This window comes from Hibiscus syriacus, unplaced genomic scaffold (assembly GCF_006381635.1).
Source record: "Hibiscus syriacus cultivar Baekdansim isolate YM2019G1 unplaced genomic scaffold, ASM638163v2 tig00110017_pilon, whole genome shotgun sequence".
NCBI classification, from domain to species: Eukaryota; Viridiplantae; Streptophyta; class Magnoliopsida; order Malvales; family Malvaceae; genus Hibiscus; species Hibiscus syriacus.
The window spans coordinates 752,151-776,359 of NW_024062565.1; the positions used below are offsets into that span (position 1 = coordinate 752,151).

At 36.3% G+C, this 24,209-nt stretch overlaps 3 protein-coding genes and 2 pseudogenes across 3 annotated transcripts; 1 reads left to right on the plus strand and 4 right to left on the minus strand.

Moving 5' to 3' along the window:
- Positions 1–91: 91 nt before the first annotated feature.
- On the minus strand, positions 92–1,636 carry LOC120212873 (50S ribosomal protein L27, chloroplastic-like). Its single transcript, XM_039211062.1, has 3 exons — positions 1,305–1,636; positions 489–590; positions 92–408 (listed from the first exon to the last, which is right to left on the minus strand). Exons 1-3 carry the CDS (start codon positions 1,593–1,595, stop codon positions 226–228), a joined length of 576 nt encoding a protein of 191 aa, XP_039066993.1. The 5' UTR covers positions 1,596–1,636; the 3' UTR covers positions 92–225.
- Positions 1,637–3,216: 1,580 nt separating this feature from the next.
- On the minus strand, positions 3,217–6,132 carry LOC120212874 (uncharacterized protein YciO-like). Its single transcript, XM_039211063.1, has 9 exons — positions 5,911–6,132; positions 5,717–5,832; positions 5,259–5,312; positions 5,124–5,148; positions 4,853–4,975; positions 4,364–4,530; positions 4,048–4,117; positions 3,575–3,673; positions 3,217–3,452 (listed from the first exon to the last, which is right to left on the minus strand). Exons 1-9 carry the CDS (start codon positions 6,112–6,114, stop codon positions 3,369–3,371), a joined length of 942 nt encoding a protein of 313 aa, XP_039066994.1. The 5' UTR covers positions 6,115–6,132; the 3' UTR covers positions 3,217–3,368.
- A 41-nt stretch (positions 6,133–6,173) lies between these two features.
- Positions 6,174–8,157, plus strand: LOC120212957 (annotated as a pseudogene).
- Positions 8,158–9,431: 1,274 nt separating this feature from the next.
- On the minus strand, positions 9,432–17,171 carry LOC120212878 (RNA-dependent RNA polymerase 2-like). Its single transcript, XM_039211066.1, is given in 8 exon segments — positions 9,432–9,898; positions 9,901–9,983; positions 10,171–10,382; positions 10,384–10,481; positions 12,631–13,381; positions 13,483–13,633; positions 13,850–15,744; positions 16,592–17,171. Coding segments are annotated over 8 exon segments (3,996 nt in total). The 5' UTR covers positions 17,126–17,171; the 3' UTR covers positions 9,432–9,626.
- A 5,306-nt stretch (positions 17,172–22,477) lies between these two features.
- LOC120212958 lies at positions 22,478–23,315 on the minus strand (annotated as a pseudogene).
- Positions 23,316–24,209: the final 894 nt, after the last annotated feature.

A 24,209-nucleotide genomic window follows, 5' to 3' on the forward strand; every position in this document is an offset into this window, starting at 1 on the left:
ATCCGATTATGAACACCTCTAATCGGTAGTTACTAAACATTATCATCTCAAGAGAGGAAAACTAAAACCAGATGCCATAAACAGAGAAAGATAACAAATGAAACTGGAAATTAAAATTGCCAAATTGGACACATCAAGTTTGTACACTTTCCTGGTACCAACCTGTAAGTTCTGGTTGCCATACAAAGACAAGGTACAAGATAGATATAGTATTCACAGAGTTGATCAACAAACCGGATTACCATCGGTAGCATCATCACCGGCGGAAGCGAGCACAAGTTCGGGTCGAAGTAGAATTCCTTCCTTCTTCGCCTTCATTCTTTCGCGGCGCATCCTGAAGTACTCCCTCTTCCTTGCTCTGTAGCTGTTAGGATTCTCAGGCTGAACTACTCGTGGGTAAACACTAATCTGCAGATCAAATAAAACCCAGAATTCATACAAAGCTTCAGGAATGCTATGATATGAATGAATGGATATGAATTCGAAACCTTTTGCTTGTCCGGTCCGAACTTCTCAAATTTCACAAGTCCATCGATCAATGAAAAGATTGTATGATCCTTTCCAAGCCCCACGTTTTTCCCTGGATGAAACTGAAACAAGCAACAAAATCAAGCTAGGAATGTAGTGATTTACGGATCAAATTATGGTTTCTGTCCCTTCACTATTTTCAACTTCATTCCTTAGCCTAAATCATTAACACCACCAAAAGAGTTCTATTTGTCAACTGATTTCCTTTTAGGTAAATTACGGGATTAATACTTAAACTATCAATTTAGTCCGTTTTAGTACCTAAGTTTTCGATTTTTTCAAAATCATATCTAAAGTTTAGTTTTTGTTTTATTTTAATATCCGTTCAAAATTTAAAATTCAACTTTTGGAAAAAAAAAATGAAAGAGTGGTTACTAAAACGAGCCAAATTTGATAGTTTAGTAGGCATTGAGTTTAGGTAAAAAACAGACCAAAACTGATAGTTTAGTTACTAAACAATTAGTTTAAGCTTCTTCTTACAGTGTTAGTGATTTTTAGACTTAAGACGTAACATTAATGATGGTAGAAGAATCAAATTATGTCAAATTAAAGCCATAATTTAACCTAATTTGTAATGCTTTCAACTTTGAGCCTTCATGCTTCATTTTCTCCTGAAATGGAAGTCTCAGAAGTAATAATTACAGTATAATTTGTTTTCATTTCTTTTAGTTCTAAAGAAAATCAATAGATAACCCTTTTCCAGAAAACGGAAGCTAAAGAAATACCCGACAAAAGAAACGAAAACCACAATTAAATAAGCTAAAGAAAAATTGAACCTTGGTTCCACGTTGCCTGACGATGATAGCGCCGGGTTTGGCCACCTGATCTCCGTAGATTTTGACGCCGAGCCGTTGACCCTTGGAATCGCGGCCGTTTTTAGTACTACCGGCTCCCTTTTTGTGCGCCGATTCGATGGTGAGAGGGAACGGGGATTTGGTCGGGAAGGAAACGGTTGCCGTTCTGGGAATTGAGTCCCCCACTTCGCCTTTCAAAAACAACGAATTGGAGCTTGTTGATAAAGAAAGACCTCTAAATGCGCCCACCAAACTGAAGCTCATTGTTGTCATTTGGAAGAAGATGAAGAACAAAGAGAAGGAAAGGTTGGAGGAGGATGAAAGGCTTATCGTGAACTGATTTACAAATAAATAAAGCCGCCATGTCATCTTTTTGGGCCCAATTAATATGGAGTTCAGGCCGATTGGACTATTTGGTTATTAGCTCATTTGATTTAACAAAACTTTTCTCTTAGATGCGGGATAAATTTGATAATAAAATTTAGGGTAAACTACATATTTAGTACGATGGCAATTTAATCAAAAACCGATAGATTTTGACTTGACCCTATGTGATGAGATCATATTTTTAAAATAAATTGTGTTCGGGTCGAATTTTTTAAGGAGTAGGGTCTAGTACAAGTGGAGGGTGAAAAAACTATGATCTAACTTGACTAAGAGATAATAATTTAATTTCTTTAAAAAATATTTGTTTAATTAAGTCCTTATTTTATATCGGTTCGGGTCTGATTAGGTTTATACTTTAAAAGTTCGGCTCGAGTCGGGTGGAGAATATATGTTTTTTGGGTCGGGTGAAATGGAAGATATATAAATTTCGGGTCGGACCAAGTCCAAGCAAAGGATACTTTTTTTCGGTTCTGGTGGGTTGACCAAATCTCAACCCGTTGCCAACTCTAATATTAAGTCATTCAACTATCACTTTGGTTTAGTTTTAGTCAGTTAACTTTTTTTTAAAAATTATACCTAAAGTTATGTTTTGATTCCGTTTTGGTCATCCACTATTAAAAAATTAATATCATGATGGTTTGTTATCATAAGGTAATACCATGTCATCATTGAAAAAAAAAAGAAAACAAATTATCACATTAACAGTTGTGTTTTCTTAAACATGTGTGACCAAAATTGAATCAAAATGTAAAATTAGGTATGATGTAAAAAATATGAGTGACCAAAATGGAATCAAAGTGATAGTTGGATGACTAAATATAAATTTACCCTAAATTTTATAAAAGTTGTGATTTTAAGGACTGAAAAGGTTGTCTTACTATAGGTGATAGGTTAAAAATTAATAGGAGATGTAAATATTTTGATAGTGGTTTTATTGTTATTTTGTTATTCACTTTTTAAATTTATTTGACATGATTAAATTCATAAGTAAACTACAAGAATAAAATTATCTATAATAATGATAACTATTGATAAATTTGACATTGTTAAAAATTAAGGTAAATTATAGGTTTAGTATCTAAACTATCAATTTTGATCTATTTTAATACCTAAACTTTCATTTTTATAAAATCATACCCAAAATTTAATTTTTGTTTCATTTTAATATCACACCATTAAAAACTTTAGATTTTTGTAGCCTCCTTCAAAATTTAACGTTAGGTTTTAAAAAATAAAATTCAGTACTAAAACGGACCAAAATCTATCGTTTAGGTACTATGCGCTTAAATTTTTAATGACGGGTACTAAAATGAAATAAAAACTAAACATTAGATATAGTCTTAAATTTTTTGAAAGTTTAGTATTAAAACGGACCAAAATTGATAGTTTTGGTACTAAATGTGTAGTTTACCCTAAAAATTAAGTGATAATGACATTCTCACCAATATTCCTAAACAGTTCAGAAAATGTTACAGAAGGATGGATAGAATGTTCAAAACAGAATTGTTAAAAAGAGCCTATACACATACAATACCATTGCTTGACCTCAGTTACCAAAGATGAACATTTCCATTTATATCTTTCGTGGAACTGTACCGATTCGACTTCGAAACGAACCATGTTCCTCTATTTACTGTCAGCCTTCAAAGAGAAAGAGTCCTAGGTGGCTGACGGGATGAGTTCGTCCGCTGAGAAATCGGATTCATTATCGTCTTCCACATCCATCCAGTGTAATTTGGGTCCCTGAGCATCATTCATATAAGATATAACACTCATGTAAAGCTCATAGATGCCATGCAAAGCTTAGGCACATTGCCTTGAAGCACTCATGTAAACATAGAGAATTGCATTACATATATAATTACCTTTCCGAGCCGTACAATTTTCGGAGAAGCCCCAATCATGTCGACAACAGTAGAAGGATCGGCAACTCTTACACCACTGTCAACGACAAAATCAAGACCCTGAAATGGAAATACAGCTCAAATGTGAGGAAAACTTATGCAAAATAATACTAATGGAAGTTTCAAGTACAACTCTGAGTATCCGTTCTCCTTTAAACCAAAAGATTCGGAGGGCAAACTGTTGAGTAGCAGCAGATAAGGCCTAAGCAACAAGTGATATGAAACAAAATATATAATTTAATTTCACTTCTCCAAATTATATTTGAATGACATATGACATATGAACTTGATATTAACAATCAAAAGTAAAATATTCTAGGTCGCCCATTAAAAAGCGATTCCGAGTGTAATTTGTTGGGAATGTAAAAGCTACTGCCGTAGCTCAAGGTGAAATTTTAACTCTGAAAGATTAACTGAACCAGGGAGACTCGTACCTCTGGTCCATATATATCAGCTATCACAACTGGGTCTATCATCCACTCGTTTTCTTTCGGCCACTTGACACTGGCAAAAGGGAACAAGAACTTAAGTATAAAATCATAAAGAGCATGTCTTTAACTATGTTTGTATATGTTGTACTGTAGCAGATTTTTCTACTTTGGGTAATAAAATTCTGTAATTATCCAAAAAGGAAGTCATACAGAACACAAGGAATACAAAAGCAGGAGCTGAATAATTCGTTTGGCTTATCCACTACGAAAAGGGCAAGTCCATTAATGTTTGCAGCATCAACATACACTTGAAACCAACCTTGTGGATATTAAAGGTGCGTCCATCTTTTCTAATATTGCTAGACATATAGCATCATTTGGCATACGAACACCAACATTTTTCCTTGCAGCATATTTTGCTGTTGTAGTGCCATACCTCACACACTGTTTTGGCAACTCTTTGCTTGCAGTTAAGATGAAAGTATACTGTTTCCACAGAAATTTTGTTGCAAATTAAAAACATATTCAGAAAAAAATGTTGTGGAACATATTGCTCAAATAAATATTCCACTTCATGTCCCTGCAATCTAGCATGCAGACGTGCAAGGTAAACAGATTTAGCCAAAACGGTCATACAGTCATTGAAGTTTCTGATCGAAATTTCACTATGATGTTTTCATTTATTACCCCTTGTGTTATCAGCAAATAACAAACCATTGCTTCTATTCTAGCTCTGTAATGCCACAGATGGGTACTTAAGGTTCCTTCTGCTAACCATAATAAAGAATAGGACAAAGAGAATTCTTACAGGCCCAGGCAAGCATTGCTTAACAGCTCGAAATATATTTGCATGACCTTGGCCATCACCACAAGGGAACCCCGTTGTATAAGTGTCAATGTCTCGAAGAGAGCGGCATAAGATGCTAAGTGGCTGCATAAAAGCCATAAATAGTAAAACAACATGACATAGCAAAAGTTATATGCATGAAAAAATCGATACTTCTCTTTCACCCAAAAGCTATTAATCAATAGAGAATAACTCAAAGTTACTATCATATTTATAAAGTACTCAAATTTACCTTGGAAGGTTCAATATTTTTTATTCTGCAATAAGAGAACATACAACAGCTTTTATCAGCTAAAGATTGAATTTAGGGCAATATCTAAACCTAAAAAATTAGTACAAAAAGGGAAATTCTCTACCTGAAACCTACCTACGAAGACGTTCGATGGCTGAATGGCTTTTCAAATGACAAACTATGGCATACCTGGATATGGACATCAAATTCAAATTAAGAAACTTCAAAAGAAGCAGTAAGTTCTAGTTTGATCCTTAATTTTCATTTTTTTTTTCTAATTGCTTCAAGTAAAAAAAGACATGCCTAGAAATACTAAACTGTAACACATTCAAATATAGCAATCAGGGATTTAAATAACGTCCGCTGTCAAATGATAGTGTGTCAACCGATACCATTATTGCATGATCGCGAATCGCGCAATCACTGCAATTGTGCAGTTATGTCTGCAATCATAATAAACACAACGCGGTTGAAACTGCAATTGCAACTGCGATTTAAATACCTGATAGCAACTGATTAAAATTTACATCCAAACATGATTTCCGCTTCCATAAACAAAAATGAAAAAGCAATAATAATCAAAGAGCTCTTACACTGTATCAGTTGGAATAACACCAACAGCTCCCTGGTTTAAAAGTTCAATTACAGGTTTGAGTTTCCAGTTCTCTGTTCCTGATGGATCAACTTGCACGTAAACCAAATCATCCACCTGCCAATTTCATTTTATTTTATTTTTCTTTTGCACTTAACTTTGCACCAATATTATCAAATCGAGAAGAAATTAGACCTTGGACAATCGAGGAGCAGAGTATTTGAGACGCTTCGGACTCCTTTTGGCGGCCATGGCTAAGACTCGAAGCTTACCGAGTTTAGCGTTATCAAGACTGACGCGGCCGCGAGACGGCACCAGGCGCGAAGGTCCGGCAGCGAATGAGTGGCGAAAGGAAAGCGAGTGAGTTGACTCGGAACTGAACAGTTTCATTCCCGCCATTTGTAGGAGGATCGAATTCTGTAGTTTTATGTGGAATTGGGAAGAGCTATCAAAAAGCAATGAAGAATGGAGATAGACGTGACCGCCATTTACAGGTAAGTTTCGTCAATGTATTTTCTGCTGATTTATATGGCACTGCAATTGTCGCATTTGTTCACTGATCTGGCTTTGATGTCTTATTCAGTGTGCACGTAATAGGAGGACTGCCATGAGCAGAACCCAAAAAGTGAGAGGAGTTGGCTGGGATGTTTCTGCCATAGGGAATGGTTGGTTTTGTTGATCTCCGACTTGCAATTAGTTTTCCGAACTTATATTTCTCGTGTGTGCATGTGTGCTCTTCACGTCTGTGTGCAGAATCATGAATGAATTAGAGTCTGCTTATTTCCTTAGGATTTCTATTGATTTCCCCCTTTAAATCTATGTATATGTTCATGCTGTTCTGTAAATTTAGTATACATAACCACATCTCAAATTGTCATTATAGATGTGCTGTTATATTCGACTTTATATCGTATTTCTGGCCTTTCAGCTGTCTGCGGTGGTGCCAAACTGGCTGATGTACTTGAGCTCGTTGGGATACCAAAGTTGACAAGTAGCACTCTGTCTGGTGGAAAGCACGTCGAATTTGTGAGCATTGATAAGTGTAAGGTAGTAAGTTCGCCTATTGAATTTCGTTGTCGAATTTTCTGCTGTTAGATGACTTTTTTCTTTCTTTCAATATGAGAACATGGCTTCATTTTTTAAATAAATGTAGGAGGAGAATGGAGGCCCATACAAGGCATCAATTCCACTTAGTCAAGCCACCAACCCCGAAGCAGATGTTTTACTTGCTTATGAGATGAATGGAGAGGTAAGGGAAACTTGCTTTCTACAGTATACTTTTGCCTGGACTTCGTGATCATCGACATTTCAATGCCTTGAGTTGATGAAGAATTGTTTCGTTTTTCATGCTAAAGCCTCTCAACAGGGATCACGGTTATCAGTTGAGAGTAATTTTGCCCGGCGTTATAGGTGCACGTTCTGTCAAGTGGCTCGATTCTATCAACATAATAGCAGAAGAATGCCAGGTTGCATGGATGTTTTATCTTTATGTTAAATCGATTTATCATTTTCCGCATTGTTATCTGATTGAGTTCCATTTACTACCTCACAGGGCTTCTTCATGCAAAAGGATTACAAGATGTTTCCACCATCCGTCGATTGGGATAACATCGACTGGTCTACCAGGCGGCCACAAATGGATTTCCCGATTCAGGTTTTACTAGATTTTGATCAACTTAGTCTGAACTTGCGCCAGAAATTTTCTTTTACAAACTGAATTTGCTCGACTGTCCCGATTAATATTAGTTTCTTTCCTGGTTGACAGTCTGTGATTTGTTCTTTAGAAGACGTGCAGTCGATTAAACCCTGAAAGGTTTGTTCTCTATGCAATCATCAGTTTATATAGGTGCAAGTGTGTGTAAACCTGATTATAGTCCTGCCATTATGGGATTGACTAGCCTTCACTCAGTCATGTTTCACTTGGCTTGCTTGAGTTTAGAATTATTCCCACTTTTACAAACGTTATTTCTTGTTTATACTCGAGATAATTGTCCAATTCGAACACACCAGTAGTAGGGTTTTTTAACTCCGCAGGTGGATTTATTAAACGTGGTTCCCCTGCGATTTGAATGCTACTCAAAGTTACTTGGACTGCATGCTGTCAAATGTTATGCAGATAACAATTAGTGGATATGCAGCGTCTGAGGGGGCCGAGGAATCGAGAGAGAGATTGTCTATTGATGTGGCAAAACCTGGTTAGAAGCCTCAAGATTTCAGAAAACCGGGATTGACATATCAGATCACGAAAGCAGTGACAAATGGGCATGGGTGGTTTTTGAGATCACAGTTGATATCACACAGTACTCAGATCGTTGCCAAAGCGATACGTTGTTGTTTCGTTTTTACCATGTTAGAATGCAGAGTGCACCAACTATTATTCGATCATCGGTTATATTTTCTACTCACGGTCCTCGTAAACATGTGTGATCCATCATATGTTCATGGAATTTGTTTGATATAAGAACCCTAGGAACTTACTTATGGTATGACATAGTACTGTTCGGTTCCTCCTATCGACTGCCTATCCATTGTATCGGTAGCTCTTTTACAGTCAAAAATAATTTTCTTTTTGTCGGTTCGCAGGTGGATTCGGGTGCAAATGTCCAACCCGAAAACGTGCAGGATATTTGGAACCTAAGAGGTATTCTGAACACTTCATGGCACCGAGTTGAAGTTCGCATAGGCCACTCAATATGTAATGAACTTGACTAGCATGCCGAAATACCCTGCTTACTCTGTTTTCTCCATGAGTTCTGTGAGATTGTAATACCACTTGCTTTAATAGTGCTGTTTTGATGGATTCTTCTTATGTAATATTGGAATGTGATTTCACATTGTGGGATAGATGTGAATCATTGCCCCCTGAGATTTTTAATGTGGTTGGGAATATTGTGTTTCAGCTTAAATATGCATACATTGAACATTATTTTGATAAAAAAATGTATTAAATGTAGCATAAATTATAAGGACTTGCCTTCAATATGATCTACAATGTCTTAAGGGTGGATTGATGTTGTTTGGATCTTCTCAACCAGTTTTACCTCGCAACAAGACTTTCAATGCGGCGTCAGAGATATCAGTCAAGCGTGATGCTGCATTGTTCTTGGTTTGGAAGGTTAAGAAATGGGTCGGGGCCGGATCGCAGAAACAGCTCAAGGATACAGTAGAGGATGTCATTGCACACGTTGAGGGAATCATTCATGACAAGAAGAGAGACTGACAAAAACAGAGAGAATCTCGTCAAAAAGATCTCTTACCGGGGCTGATAATATCCAGTAACAAGGAAGTGATGAGAGATATGACCACGAGCTTCATCATGGCAGCAAGGGATATAACTTCGGCTGTAATGACATGGCTCATGTGGTTGCTTTCCTGCCATCCATTTACAGAGCAAGAGCTTGTGAAAGAGAGACATTATGGACAAAAGCTTGTCAGATTAAGAATCATTGAAGGGACTTCGATAATTGAAAGCATCCCTTTATGAATCAATGAGGCTTTATCCACCAGTGGCGTGGGACTCCAAGCATGCCATGGTTGATGACTTATTGCCCGGTGGCACTCCGGTAATGCCGGAGATAGGGTAACATATTTCCCCATGAATTCGACCAAGCCGTAAGTTTATTGAATCTGCAAGCTACCATGAAGAAACACCAAGGAAAATTTGAAATCAAACTGACTCAATGGCCGGTGGACTAAAGGTTGCGATTCAGAAAAGAGATCATCCGAGATACTACCAAAATCTATTGAGAGTCGATGTTCGTAAACAAGAACTGTAAGGGCAATATAAGTAAGATGGTAAAAGAAGAAAAAGGGTGATATAAATTTACCACCGGTAGAGAACAGTTAAAACACCTACAAATTGGTGAGACAGCAGTTTACATTCACAGGAGAATGTTGGATTTGGTCATTGATCAAGTCTCCAAGGATTCATCACCTGATGCGGTAGGCCTTCTTGGGGACTTTACGTACACATTAACGAATTCCGGACGGTTTCTCTGAATTTCTCGGCTATTAAGAAACCTATTCCGAGATTTTATGCTCAGCAGAATGTCTCCGACAATCCATGGAAAGCTCAAGGAATTCGTCCTTTCCTGGAAGTAATTTGGGTGGTAAGTCACGTGATACCATGCCGAGGCAAGTTTCTGATGCTCATCGGCCTTGCAGCAGCTATTCTTAAACCATGTTTCGCTTCTTTCTGCAGGTCCTTGGCAGACAGCACGATACGTTCCTTCATTTCTCCATATCGCCTGTTATCTCGCTGCAAAAAACTGCGCTTTGTTGTGCACATTGCCTGTCAGGATTTCATCCTCATACTCTACATAATAGCTCATCAATAAGCTCATTCTCTCTTCATACATTTCTTTATGAGTCCTTGCAACTGATAGGAATAACTCAAAACCATTCACTTCAAGCTCATGATCGTAAGCTGCTTCGGCCATCCTTTGCCAGAAAAACTTTGACCTTGCTTGCACGGTTGATTTGATTGTAGCACGGTACAGTTTCCCTAGTACGCCAGAGGAAGTATACATGGGTTTGTTTTCCCTCTGCATGAAGTCCGGAAACTCCCTTGGTTTAAGAGCACGAGGCATCTCGGCAGGTGCTCCTGTCTTGGCAAAATCAACAGCCATGGAGTGAAGAGTAGCCAATGCTAGACAGTTTTCACTGCGGGGCTTTGTCAGGTTCTCGATCAGCATGCACTAAATGTGCAGTAGAAATTGCACCCAAAGTATCATTAATCATGTAATCAACGAAAAACTTTTGAATTTCCTGCAAATTTTAGAAAAGGATGAGATGAAAAAAAAATATAACTAAATGCAAACCTTTCTAGTTTCATCGCATCAGAAATTCAGGTCGGGTTCAAATTACCTTCAAGGTTACCTCATGGTCCATTATTCGAGGTCTTTGTCCCGTGTAGTCCATTGGGGGATCGGTTTGACACGGGATGAGGTCTTTGTCCCAGCTTATGAAAACTGATCCCCATCAAGATCACCGCCACCGAGCATTCATTCGGATGTGGCCTGCAAGATTAAACTGTAGGTGTTAACCACAACAATCCATTTAAGATCCGATATCAAATAACAGCAAAAGCCAACACAAAATCTCATAAGCTGCCTTGAGATGAGAAATGACAAGAACAAACACGAGGCAGCAACGGTTTCATATAGGAGAGAATGTTGACTTTCCATGAAGAATAGGAACCGAGAGTTAGCATAAACTGTGTGCCAATAATACCTTTCTCTTTCTTGGGGAAGACAAGGCAGTTGACCAAACCCTTCTCTTCTAGTTGGGCTTCGTAAACAGCCTCGAGGACTCGGACATCACCCGGGTGAAGACAAGGATTTTCGTGACAACCACCTTCCCGACCACTATAGCTGTTTCTCATCCACCTTACGGAAGAAACTTTGGTCTGCACATTCTAGTCTGCTTTTCTCTTTTTACACAGAGATAAACTTGACCATAATTCAGTGTACCAGTTTCGTCCAAACATCCAATTAAGATTCGTCCATTTGGAACAAATATACGGCACCTGCCTTTTAAATCAGAAAGTAGACTCTCGTAATGTGCTTGAAGCATCATTGAGAGGTAGGTTGGACATGGCTCATAAACTTGAAGCTCGGGTGCAAATGTCCAACCCGAAAACGTGCAGGATATTTGGAACCTAAGAGGTATTCTGAACACTTCATGGCACCGAGTTGAAGTTCGCATAGGCCACTCGAATATGTAATGAACTTGACTAGCATGCCGAAATACCCTGCTTACAATGTTTTCTCCACGAGTTCTGTGAGATTGTAATACCACTTGCTTTAATAGTGCTGTTTTGATGGATTCTTCTTATGTAATATTGGAATGTGATTTCACATTGTGGGTTAGATGTGAATCATTGCCCCCTGAGATTTTTAATGTGGTTGGGAATATTGTGTTTCAGCTTAAATATGCATACATTGAACATTATTTTGATAAAAAAATGTATTAAATGTAGCATAAATTATAAGGACTTGCCTTCAATATGATCTACAATGTCTTAAGGGTGGATTGATGTTGTTTGGATCTTCTCAACCAGTTTTACCTCGCAACAAGACTTTCAATGCGGCGTCAGAGATATCAGTCAAGCGTGATGCTGCATTGTTCTTGGTTTGGAAGGTTAAGAAATGGGTCGGGGCCGGATCGCAGAAACAGCTCAAGGATACAGTAGAGGATGTCATTGCACACGTTGAGGGAATCATTCATGACAAGAAGAGAGACTGACAAAAACAGAGAATCTCGTCAAAAAGATCTCTTACCGGGGCTGATAATATCCAGTAACAAGGAAGTGATAAGAGATATGACCACGAGCTTCATCATGGCAGTAAGATAATTGAAAGCATCCCTTTATGAATCAATGAGGCTTTATCCACCAGTGGCGTGGGACTCCAAGCATGCCATGGTTGATGACTTATTGCCCGGTGGCACTCCGGTACATGCCGGAGATAGGGTAACATATTTTCCCCATGAATTCGACCAAGCCGTAAGTTTATTGAATCTGCAAGCTACCATGAAGAAACACCAAGGAAAATTTGAAATCAAACTGACTCAGATGGCCGGTGGACTAAAGGTTGCGATTCAGAAAAGAGATCATCCGAGATACTACCAAAATCTATTGAGAGTCGATGTTCGTAAACAAGAACTGTAAGGGCAATATAAGTAAGATGGTAAAAGAAGAAAAAGGGTGATATAAATTTACCACCGGTAGAGAACAGTTAAAACACCTACAAATTGGTGAGACAGCAGTTTACATTCACAGGAGAATGTTGGATTTGGTCATTGATCAAGTCTCCAAGGATTCATCACCTGATGCGGTAGGCCTTCTTGGGGACTTTACGTACACATTAACGAATTCCGGACGGTTTCTCTGAATTTCTCGGCTATTAAGAAACCTATTCCGAGATTTTATGCTCAGCAGAATGTCTCCGACAATCCATGGAAAGCTCAAGGAATTCGTCCTTTCCTGGAAGTAATTTGGGTGGTAAGTCACGTGATACCATGCCGAGGCAAGTTTCTGATGCTCATCGGCCTTGCAGCAGCTATTCTTAAACCATTGTTTCGCTTCTTTCTGCAGGTCCTTGGCAGACAGCACGATACGTTCCTTCATTTCTCCATATCGCCTGTTATCTCGCTGCAAAAACTGCGCTTTGTTGTGCACATTGCCTGTCAGGATTTCATCCTCATACTCTACCTCATAATAGCTCATCAATAAGCTCATTCTCTCTTCATACATTTCTTTATGAGTCCTTGCAACTGATAGGAATAACTCAAAACCATTCACTTCAAGCTCATGATCGTAAGCTGCTTCGGCCATCACCTTTGTCCAGAAAAACTTTGACCTTGCTTGCACGGTTGATTTGATTGTAGCACGGTACAGTTTCCCTAGTACGCCAGAGGAAGTATACATGGGTTTGTTTTCCCTCTGCATGAAGTCCGGAAACTCCCTTGGTTTAAGAGCACGAGGCATCTCGGCAGGTGCTCCTGTCTTGGCAAAATCAACAGCCATGGAGTGAAGAGTAGCCAATGCTAGACAGTTTTCACTGCGGGCTTTGTCAGGTTCTCGATCAGCATGCACTAAATGTGCAGTAGAAATTGCACCCAAAGTATCATTAATCATGTAATCAACGAAAAACTTTTGAATTTCCTGCAAATTTTAGAAAAGGATGAAGATGAAAATAAAATATAACTAAATGCAAACCTTTTCTAGTTTCATCGCATCAGAAATTCAGGTCGGGTTCAAATTACCTTCAAGGTTACCTCATGGTCCATTATTCGAGGTCTTTGTCCCGTGTAGTCCATTGGGGGATCGGTTTGACACGGGATGAGGTCTTTGTCCCAGCTTATGAAAAACTGATCCCCATCAAGATCACCGCCCGAGCATTCATTCGGATGTGGCCTGCAAGATTAAACTGTAGGTGTTAACCACAACAATCCATTTAAGATCCGATATCAAATAACAGCAAAAGCCAACACAAAATCTCATAAGCTGCCTTGAGATGAGAAATGACAAGAACAAACACGAGGCAGCAACGGTTTCATATAGGAGAGAATGTTGACTTTTCCATGAAGAATAGGAAACCGAGAGTTAGCATAAACTGTGTGCCAATAATACCTTTCTCCTTTCTTGGGGAAGACAAGGCAGTTGACCAAACCCTTCTCTTCTAGTTGGGGTTCGTAAACAGCCTCGAGGACTCGGACATCACCCGGGTGAAGACAAGGATTTTTCGTGACAACCACCTTCCCGACCACTATAGCTGTTTCCTCATCCACCTTACGGAAGAAACTTTGGTCTGCACATTCTAGTTCTGCTTTTCTCATTTTTACACAGAGATAAACTTGACCATAATTCAGTGTACCAGTTTCGTCCAAACATCCAATTAAGATTCGTCCCTTTGGAACAAATATACGGCACCTGCCTTTTAAATCAGAAAGTAGACTCTCGTAATGTGCTTGAAGCATCATTGAGAGGTAAGGTTGGACATTTGGCTCATAAACTTGAAGCATTTCGACCAGAATGTTCTTGGAATTAACTCCACTTAAACTTTGTAATGCATCCAAAGCTGCTTCTCTATTTGTCAGCATTTTTCCCAGCAGACACAGCTGTTCCTGTTGCATTCTCTCGAAAACTTCATCCTCGATGCCCAAGGTGGACAAGAGTGTAACGATTTCACGATTCAAGAAGCAAGGCATGGACTCACTCCATTTGGTGACATTAAGCATCCTGACGTTAGATTCAAACTTCAGCATACTATTACGCAGAGACATCTTCCAAAAGGAGTTGCGGTCAACAGCAACGACACCTTTGTAACCACCATATCTTATTTGAAATGCTGATGGAATGTGATCCAATCCACACTTCTCAACAACTTGTCTGGCGAAAGACAGAGAAATTTTCCCGATACCATCAGAGAAGCAATAATCAATGCCATCGGTGTTGACTTTAATATCATCAATAATCTCCACATCCTGCTCAGGGACAACAAGAGTTGGCTTAGATGAACTAAACAATTGGCCCATCCTTGAAGCACACTTAGATATGCTGCGTATCTTTTTGAAGCATCCCATCCATTCTCTAATATCTTCTGCTTTAACCTTGTCATTAGATGCAAACATCCAGACCGAATTTGATCGAAGCTGACTAGCCGAAAATGCCAGAAACTCAAATCGCTTATCTGCAATAACAATTCCATCCTGAAGAACAGACAATATCCTGTCATATATTTTAGTTCTGAATGGTCTCGCAAAAAAACCTAGCTGCACGCCAGTAGAAATGGCATTTGCAGAAAGCTTACTCCAATCTTCTTCAACAAAAGTGACTCTCATAAAATCTGAAGCATACTCTGCGAAGTTCTTTACAACATAATTAGCCGCTTCGAGTTCAGGACCCAAGCAATAAATCTTTGTAGGTGTAACTAGGGCTCTATGACAACTCATGACATTGTGATTTTTTAACCTTTCAGATAAAGACAAAGGACTTTGGTAGTTTTTTCCCGTAGATAATTTTGCTTTCACAAATGACACAGGATTATAACAAGGAGACTGTAGCTTGCGAAGCTGCTGCAGAATCGTTACAGCAGTTTCAACTGGCAAATAACTGAGGATACCGATCAGATCAGCGTCTACTGAAGCAATGCTGATTTTTTGGGTTTGAACAAGGGAGTTGAGCTGAAAAATTATTTCATATGCTAACTTCGAATCTGATGGGAACTTTACAAGCGGAACAATTTCAGGTGGCAAAGAGACTTCCTCCCCGGTCTCAAAAGATGGACATTTAATGTCTTCTCTATAACATGGGAAATATGTTGACAAATCGGAAACCGTTAATCCTGCATTAAATTCCCAATAAAACGAAGTTGATTGTCCAATTGATTTTATCCTTGAAAAATCTGTTGTCCGAACCCAAAGAAAATCAAAATCCTCCTTGCATATATGATAACGATCAGATTTGAATTTTGAAGCTACATTTGGCCCAGATACTTTCTGATATATCCTCGGAGCATACCTAACCTGGAAACAATTAATAGTTTAACGTGATCAATACAATTAATAGTTTCCACGCAACTAATACAATTAATAGTTTCCCACATATGTACCCCGGCAGTATATTACATCTCATCATATGGGACAATTCCTTGCATGCAATTACCAAATCAATCAACTCCATGATGAAAACAATACGTCTATAAATACTATTCTTATCGCAAGTAAAAGCGACATTATCAAGGTCATTACTTGAAACTTCTTTAGTTTAACTTAGCTCTAGAACATGCCACACAACATTTCGTCCTCCGGAACTACAACAATGCACACGTGTTTTGGATGTGAACTAAATGTAAAAATGGAGAGAACACATAATATGTGCCATTATTTAACAAGATCAATAAATCTTTATATCATAGGAAAATCCAGGATATCATCTTTGAGGGTTCTTCCATAGTCTATGCCCAAATGTATAACTACAGACCTTAATCCACACAACTAGTACAGAATGCTACACTTTGAGAGAAACTAAAAGGGTGAGACCTAAAATACAAAAAATCATCAATCCCCTTAAAGGTCTGTCGTTTCAGTTCTCGATTAAAAGAACAATAGTCATAGTACTAAATTGCAGCCATATCGCAGTGTAGCGGTATCATTAGCATCGTAACGCTTCTCAAGATAACCACGACACGGCAACCGCATCCACAATTTACAAACATAGTTATTTTTAGGAAACAAATCACTTAACGTTCACAACATCGACACATTATACTACACATTAATAAGCTCAAAATTGCATACTTGACAAGCAAATGTTCCAAGTTCAACCATTCAATAGTGTAAAACAGTTCAATCGATGACGGAAAAAGCATACCCTCAAGAGAAGAGCAGTGCATGCAGAACCATTGAAGCCGCACCCAACAGTCTCGAAAACATCATCGAACAAAACATCAAGCTTGTAACACTCCGCATCGGTCCAAACCCAAAATTCCAGTCTCCTCCTCTCAGGCATGATCCAACCTCTCACGCCCTCCCACCGCTCCAAAACACGGAAGCAATCGTCGTTAGCCATAAAACCCACATTGAGAAGGCCGTCATCGAGCCGGTAGTCAGCCCTGATCGGCCTGGGGATGATATCGTCATAGGTTCGAGAGAGTTTAAGGGAATGGGACTTGAAGACGAGGCGGTCACGGTGGGAGAGAAGGAAGGCTTGGGACTTGGCTTCGAGAGTGGCGAACTGGACCCTGCCGAAGCCACGGGACTTCCAGTTGTGGCGGTCGGTGGAGATTTCGACGGTGAATACGGTTGCGGGGCCGAGCGTGGATTCGAAGAACTCTAAGAGGTCTTTGGCTACGGTTGTTTGGGGGATGTTGGTGACTCGCAATGTGGGTCTGTCTATCTCCTCCATCACCTCTCAAAAGGGTTTTGCTTTGCAGATTTCCAGTGGATGACGACTGGGTTTTGACTCTTGTCTAACTCGGTCCTCTTCTTTTGTTTATTTATAGCCCAGAGAAACAGTCTTGTTAAACGGAAACTTAATTGGTAATATTATGGGAATAATACCTAAAACAATATTATTTAAGGTAAATTATACATTTAGTCATTTATCTATTCTTGCGGCTCCTTTTTAATCATATAATTATTTCAAAATCATAATTAACACTACATTTTTGTTTCATATATATTATCTTTTGTTAAAAACTTAATAATGATGTTGATGTATCATCGTAAGATAATATTACATCATCATAAAAAAATAAAAAAATTGTTGTATTCAGTGACCAAAACAAAATCATAATATAACGATATGTATGATTTAAAAAAAATAATAGTATGACCAGAACACAAGCACATTAATCTATTGGTGACTAAATACATAGTTTACATGCCATATGAATTAATTAAAATTTTTACCCAATTTATACTATTTTCTTTCTATTCGTGATGCCTTCACTTTTGCCTTGGACACAACATTTATACGTACTAAATACATGTTTAAATCCCCAGTCCCCATTTACGAACAATCGATATTTATTTAAATAGTAAATAATTTGATATCGTTTAAATAAGGTTTTGAGTTTGAATCTTTATATGAAGGAAAAAGTTGGTGAGGAAGAGTTGCAGAAGAGATAATTGTATACTTGTCCTAAAATGCTTTAGTTTTATAAAAAAAAAAAGTTCATAATTAAATTTTATCTAAAATTTAAGGATTAAAATAAAAATTAAAACATTTTATTAACATGCTCCGTTATCAAATAATTAAACCTTTAACGATCGTTTAGGGTAAATGATCACATTAACTATTTTGAATCGAGTGACCATACGTTTATAAAAATGAAACAAAAATAAAAATGACCAACTTTGTATTGACTCAAACATTAATTATTTATTTAATATACATTTAAGATTATTCTTATATAATTAAAAATTAATAAATATAAAATTTATTTATTATAACGTATTTATATATTTAACATTAAACTAATTATAATTAACTAAAGGGTAAAGTATAGTAATGGTCACTGAACTTTTCTAAAGCTTTCATTTAGGTCCCCAACTTTTAAAACTTGCAATACAACCTCCAACATTTATTCCGTTTGTAATATGGTCCCGACGTTACACTGCCGTTAGTACATTTGCAATATGGTCACTGAACTTTTCAGGAGCTTTCATTTAGGTCTCCCAACTTTTAAAACTTGCAACACAATCCTCAATTTCATTATAAACCCGAAATTCCTTTTCGATCTCGATTTTACTTTAGAAAAGTTCTTTCATCAAACGAGATAGATCTATTCAAGGTGCATTTACTTATTTTATCGTGTTTGTTTATATAAAATACTTCTAGTTTACAAGTCAATTAACAAATGCTTAAAATATATAAATGATCTTTAATTACATTATATTATTTTATAAAGTCTCACCAACTATTAAAAGTTACAAAATGATGTCTTAAGAGTTTTGTTTTATCAAGTCTTCGACTATTAAAAGTTACATAATAATCACATTATTATTTGTATGAACTTGTCTCTTTATATTAAAAAAGTAATGGTCGTTTGAACCAGACACTAACCCGTTGAATGAAATATGATGAAATATGTTCAACATCCGTAAATTTTTCAAGTTAAAAAATTGTTTATAAAAAAAATGAAGCTCCTTTACTTTTGAAAGAAAACAAATATACAAATAAATTTACAAACTTAACTAAAATATTTCAATATTTATATGCCCACTTAAGTAATCATTTATCGTACTCGAATGATTCATTGAGACTCTTCCATTAATGTTGATATCTATCGCGGATAAAGAAGCTTGTAACATGCACACAAAAGCAATCTGGACGTTTAGCTTATAAAATTCAATAATATAACATTTATTCTATACTATTTTATGAGGTTCACATACATAAACGTGCAAGTCAAATATGAACATGTAAGCATTAAGTATAAAGATCTATAATCCTTAATTAATTATTCAGGATTATCATACTTACACGTACAAAGAGTAGCATATTTCAAATCAAATAGGTACATGCTAAAATTTTATAATCCTTAATTAATTGTGAACATGTACGCATTAAGTATAAAGATCTATAATCCTTAATTAATTATTAGGGATTATCATACTGAAATTGTTATTTTATTCATTAACTTATTGACTTTATTTGGAAGGAATTTCATGGTTTTTTATTTAGTATATGAATTTCTAAAGTTTATTCTCTTTTATTTCTCTTATAATAAGTTTTGTAGGTTATATCTATAAGCTTTGATTTTATAAGACTATGATATAGCAATATTTAAGATAAAATTTTCATATTTATTTTTTAAAGAAAATTTGAGATCGAAAAGGAATTTGGGGTTTAGAATGAAATTGAGGATTGTGTTGTAAGTTTTAAAAGTTTGGGGATCTAAATGCAAGTGTCTGAAAAGTTTAGTGACCATATTGCAAATGTACTAACGGCAGTGTAACGTCATGGACCATATTGCAAACGGAATAAATGTTAGAGGACTATATTACAGTTTTAAAAGTTAGAGGACCTAAATGAAAGCTTTAGAAAAGTAGCTTTTAGTCGCTGAAATCTTACCATGTTTTTGCAAGATGGTCATTTGATTAGCTTTATTTGTTATTTAGCTTCGAATTAGGGTATTAAATATGTTATTTTCCCTAGGTTAAAAAAGAGGAAAATTATATTTAGATCGTTTTACCTTGACATTTTTATATTTTAGTCACTCTATACTTATGCTTCTAATTTGGGCCTGTCATTTGCATTTATTTTAATTTAGTTGTTATTATTATGTATACGTAGTTTAATTCGATTTTGTTTTAATTTATTGCCTTTTTTAATCCTAACATTTTAGTACCATTATATTTAGATATCTTATGATTTACTCCCTAAATTTAGAATTCTTCAAGACTAGTCCTTGAACTTTTAAATTTGGGGAATATTCGATTTGGCCCTCGCTTTAATGTTCGAGGGTCCATTTCAATTATTCAATTCAATAATTGATTAAACTCAATTATGATTAATATTAGAGCCTCCATTTTAGGATTAATTTCACTTTAGTCCCTTAATTTAGGAAATATTCGATTTGGCCCTCGTCTTAATGTCAAAGGGCCCATTTCGATTATTTGATTCAATAATTGGTTAAAATCAATTAGGATTAATATTAGAGCCTCCATTTTAGGCTTAATCTCACTTTAGTCTCTTAATTTAGAGATTAATCAATTTGGTCCTCGCCTTAATGCCTGAGGCTTCATTTTGATTATTCGATTCAATAATTTGTTAAAACATGATTAAGATTAATATTAGAGCCTATAAATTTTAATTTTAGTCCTCTAGTCCCTTTAATTTCATAATTCGACACTCTAAGTTAGGGGAAGCCTTAATTAACCCACTTAGCATAATTAGGTTCAATAATAAATTATTTGGTTGCATTTCGATTTCAAAAATAAGGCAATGTTAATTTATTAGGAAATTAACAATGTATCTTCTTCATAAAAGCCCGGGGGTGATCATTGGTAATTCTTGAAGTAAATCAACATTTTTCTTCAAAACACTGCATCATAATTTTTGAATCATTAAGGCAATGTTCATTTATTGGGGTCGATAATGAAGCTTCCACTAATGTCTGGGATTGTCGTTATTAGCTTTGGTAAATCAATATCCTTTTTAAAAATTGCCTACATAATGAACTCCCGAAGCTGATTTTTTAATTTTGTATACTAAAAGTTGTTATTTTTTATAAAATAAAATATTTTATTAAAAATACCTAATTTTAAGTATTTCAATCGCACCTTAAAAAATTATTGGTGACTACTCATATCTTTTTCTTCAAAACCTTAAAAAAAAGACTATCATCGTAACTAATATGTCTTTCCCTTGAAGGGTCGGTTGCCCGTTGCGACATGTTTCAATAGGGAGAGTGGAGACATCAACTTATCTTACCTGTCTTGTTGACCTCCTTAGAAAACAGTTAGAGAGATTATGATTATTTTACACGATAGAAGTTGTTAATTTAAATTAAAAATAGAAAAAATATTTAACTTATAATAAAAGTTTACAATTATAACTGTAAATTAAAATCTTAATAAATATATTTTCTTATAATTATTAACACAATAAATTAGTCATCTAATATTACACAATGATCATATAAGGAAAATATTTAAAGATGAAACAAATTAATTTGAATAAAAGGTATAATACGAATAGATTTGACCATATCGACAAACGAATCACAAAATGGGATCGAACTATTGTAAATCGAATCAAACGACGTAAGAAAACTATCGGCGAACGCAAGTCGTGTATCCAAATCCAATTTGAAGGTCCAAAAGCTATGATATCAAACCCAACTATTGACAAAATGATAAACGAAAATAACAATCGATTGAAAACATATCATAAATACAGAGAAAACTATATTATAAAGATAAAATCATTAAAAAAAATATAAAAAAATAAAAAAGATAAAGATGTGATATGATAATATAAGAAAACATTGAATATCGAACATCGGTGCAAGAAAAAAAATGAGAGTAAGGGACTGTTTGTTTACTTCAGAATGATTAAGCGCTGAATGATTCAATGACCTGAATGATTCAGATGCTCTGTATGAATTAACTCTGAATGTGACATGTTGTTTGATAATGATTATGAATCATTCAGAATGTACTTTAATGTTGAATCATTCAACACTGTCTTGCTTAATCATTCAGCACAATCTTCATTCAGAGGTCAGAAACAAACACGATGAATGATGAACGGTTCAGCATTCAGCGCTGAATGATTCCATTCAGAGCCAAACAAACAACCCCTAAAACTAAGACTTTGCTTTAAATATGCAACAATAATAATAATAACTAAATTAGAGAGATAATGATATATATATATATATGATTTATTTATTATAATATTTATTATAAAATTTTTGAGTTTAAATAACCTATTGTATTATATTTAATTATGTCACAATGTTATTAAATTTATTTTATTTATACTATTTTCAATTTTTTTCAATTTCCATTCATAAAAAGAATCATTTTCTATAAATTAATTGTTTAATTGAATTTATAATGTAAAAAATATTTTATTCTTATGATTAAAATTCTTAGATTCATGGTCTTTTATTCTACCATTACACTCTTGATATTAAAATGAAAAATACACTCCCACATCGATACAAAAGATGAAAGAAACACACACATGCCAAATCATATAATCAAAACAAAGAAGTAAAAGGCAGAATATTTTGTCGACGATTTAGTCGGACCCGCCACAAATCAAACTATTTGACCAAAAAGCCGGGTCCACCACCATGTCATGGCCACTGACCACCTCTGAATCACCGGAGGCAAGAAACAGCACTGCATCAGCCACGTGCTTCTCTTTAACCGCCACCCCTTTCAACTTCGTCAGCCCTTCGAAAATCTTCTCAGTTTACTCCGGTTTACGTCCCGTGAGGTTACACATTAACGGCGTCGCCACCACGAACGGCGATATCCTGCTCACCCTTATCTCATACGGCCCCAGCTGCTTGGTCGCCGACCTTACTAATCCCAGCACCGAATGCTTCGACATATAGTAATCAACATCCATGTCGCCGCCGCTACTGGCGCAGACACTCGCCGTACAGATGATGCTTCCTCTTATTTTTTATTGACCATGGCACGGGCCGCGTGTTTAACGCATGCGGCCATGCCACGGACGTTGACGGCGAAGAGCCGATCGAAGGCTACGAAGTCGATATCGAGGATGTTCTGGTTGGAGTTGGTGGTGGCCTTGGTGGCACGGATCATCCCGGCGTTGCTGAACATGATGTCGAGTCGGCCGTGATGCTGGACGGTCCATTCCACCATCGCTTTCACTTGCTCTTCATCGGCGACGTCACAGTGAATGTAGCTGCAGTTTTTGGAACCGATTGAGGCGGCTACCTGTTGGCCAAGTTCGTCTTGATGCCAGCGATCACGACTTGAGCACCGTGATCGGCGAAAAGGTAGGCGGTGGCTTTGCCGATGCCGCTTTCTCCGCCGGTGATGATGGCTACTTTGCCTTCTAGCTTGTTGTTCGACATTGTGAGAATGCTGGTCTATGGTGTGCTCAAAATTTGCATTATTATAGAAGACGATGGCTTGTGTCCTATTTTAGGCTAAAATACATAAGTTAGTCCTCTGTCTATAGAATAATATTTCGTTAAGTCTCATGACCATAACATATTATAAAATGATCACTGACTTAAAAAGATAACAAATTTATGTCTTCCGTAACATTAATAAAAATTAGTATAATGATAAAGGCTAAAGTACACAAATGATCCCCTAACTATATGGAATTGCTTTTTATCTCTCAATTATCAAAAGTTACAAAACGGTCCTCTGATTATAGAGTATTATTTTGTTGAGTCCTCTGACTATTAAAAGTTATAAAATAGTCACCTAACTATTAATTTATTCCAAAATGGTCATTTTCATTAAAAAAAATAACAATGTCTGAGTTGGACGTTAACTTGTTTACTGAGATATGATAAAATCTGATACTAGAATCTCAAACGACTATCATATCCTAGTCAGCGTGTTAAAGTTCAGCTTAGACGACCATCATTTTTTTAACAAAATAGACAAGGTTAGAATATATAATTGGTGATCGTTTTGTAAATTTTAATAGTAGAGGGACTCAATAAAACAACGCTCTATTAGCGGAGAACCATTTTATAACTTTTAATTATCGAGGACTTAACAAAGTAAATTCCTATAGTCGAAGGACCATTTATGCATTTTACCCAATAATAAATTTATCCCTTAAATTTTATATTTTTTTAAAATTCATCCTAACTCTAAAAAATAGAATTGGAAATATGACTAGACAGAATTTTGGACTGCATCATGTTTAACAAAAGTGATATTCTTTTTGTTAAGTCTCATAATTATAAAAAGTTATAAAATCATCACTGACTTAAAAAGATAATATAAATTTATTTAGAATCCCATCTTGTTTT

Excerpts from the sequence above, each read along its gene's own strand:
- LOC120212874 (XM_039211063.1), bottom strand. The coding sequence starts at position 6,114 with ATGGCGGGAATGAAACTGTTCAGTTCCGAGTCAACTCACTCGCTTTCC. Across the intron at positions 5,149-5,258 it reads GCCATCGAACGTCTTCGTAG|AATAAAAAATATTGAACCTT; the intron begins GTAGGTTTCAGG and ends CTCTTATTGCAG. Across the intron at positions 3,453-3,574 it reads AAATTGTACGGCTCGGAAAG|GGACCCAAATTACACTGGAT; the intron begins GTAATTATATAT and ends AATGATGCTCAG.
- LOC120212873 (XM_039211062.1), bottom strand. The coding sequence starts at position 1,595 with ATGACAACAATGAGCTTCAGTTTGGTGGGCGCATTTAGAGGTCTTTCT. Across the intron at positions 591-1,304 it reads TCAGGCAACGTGGAACCAAG|TTTCATCCAGGGAAAAACGT; the intron begins GTTCAATTTTTC and ends TGCTTGTTTCAG. Across the intron at positions 409-488 it reads TCGGACCGGACAAGCAAAAG|ATTAGTGTTTACCCACGAGT; the intron begins GTTTCGAATTCA and ends TTTGATCTGCAG.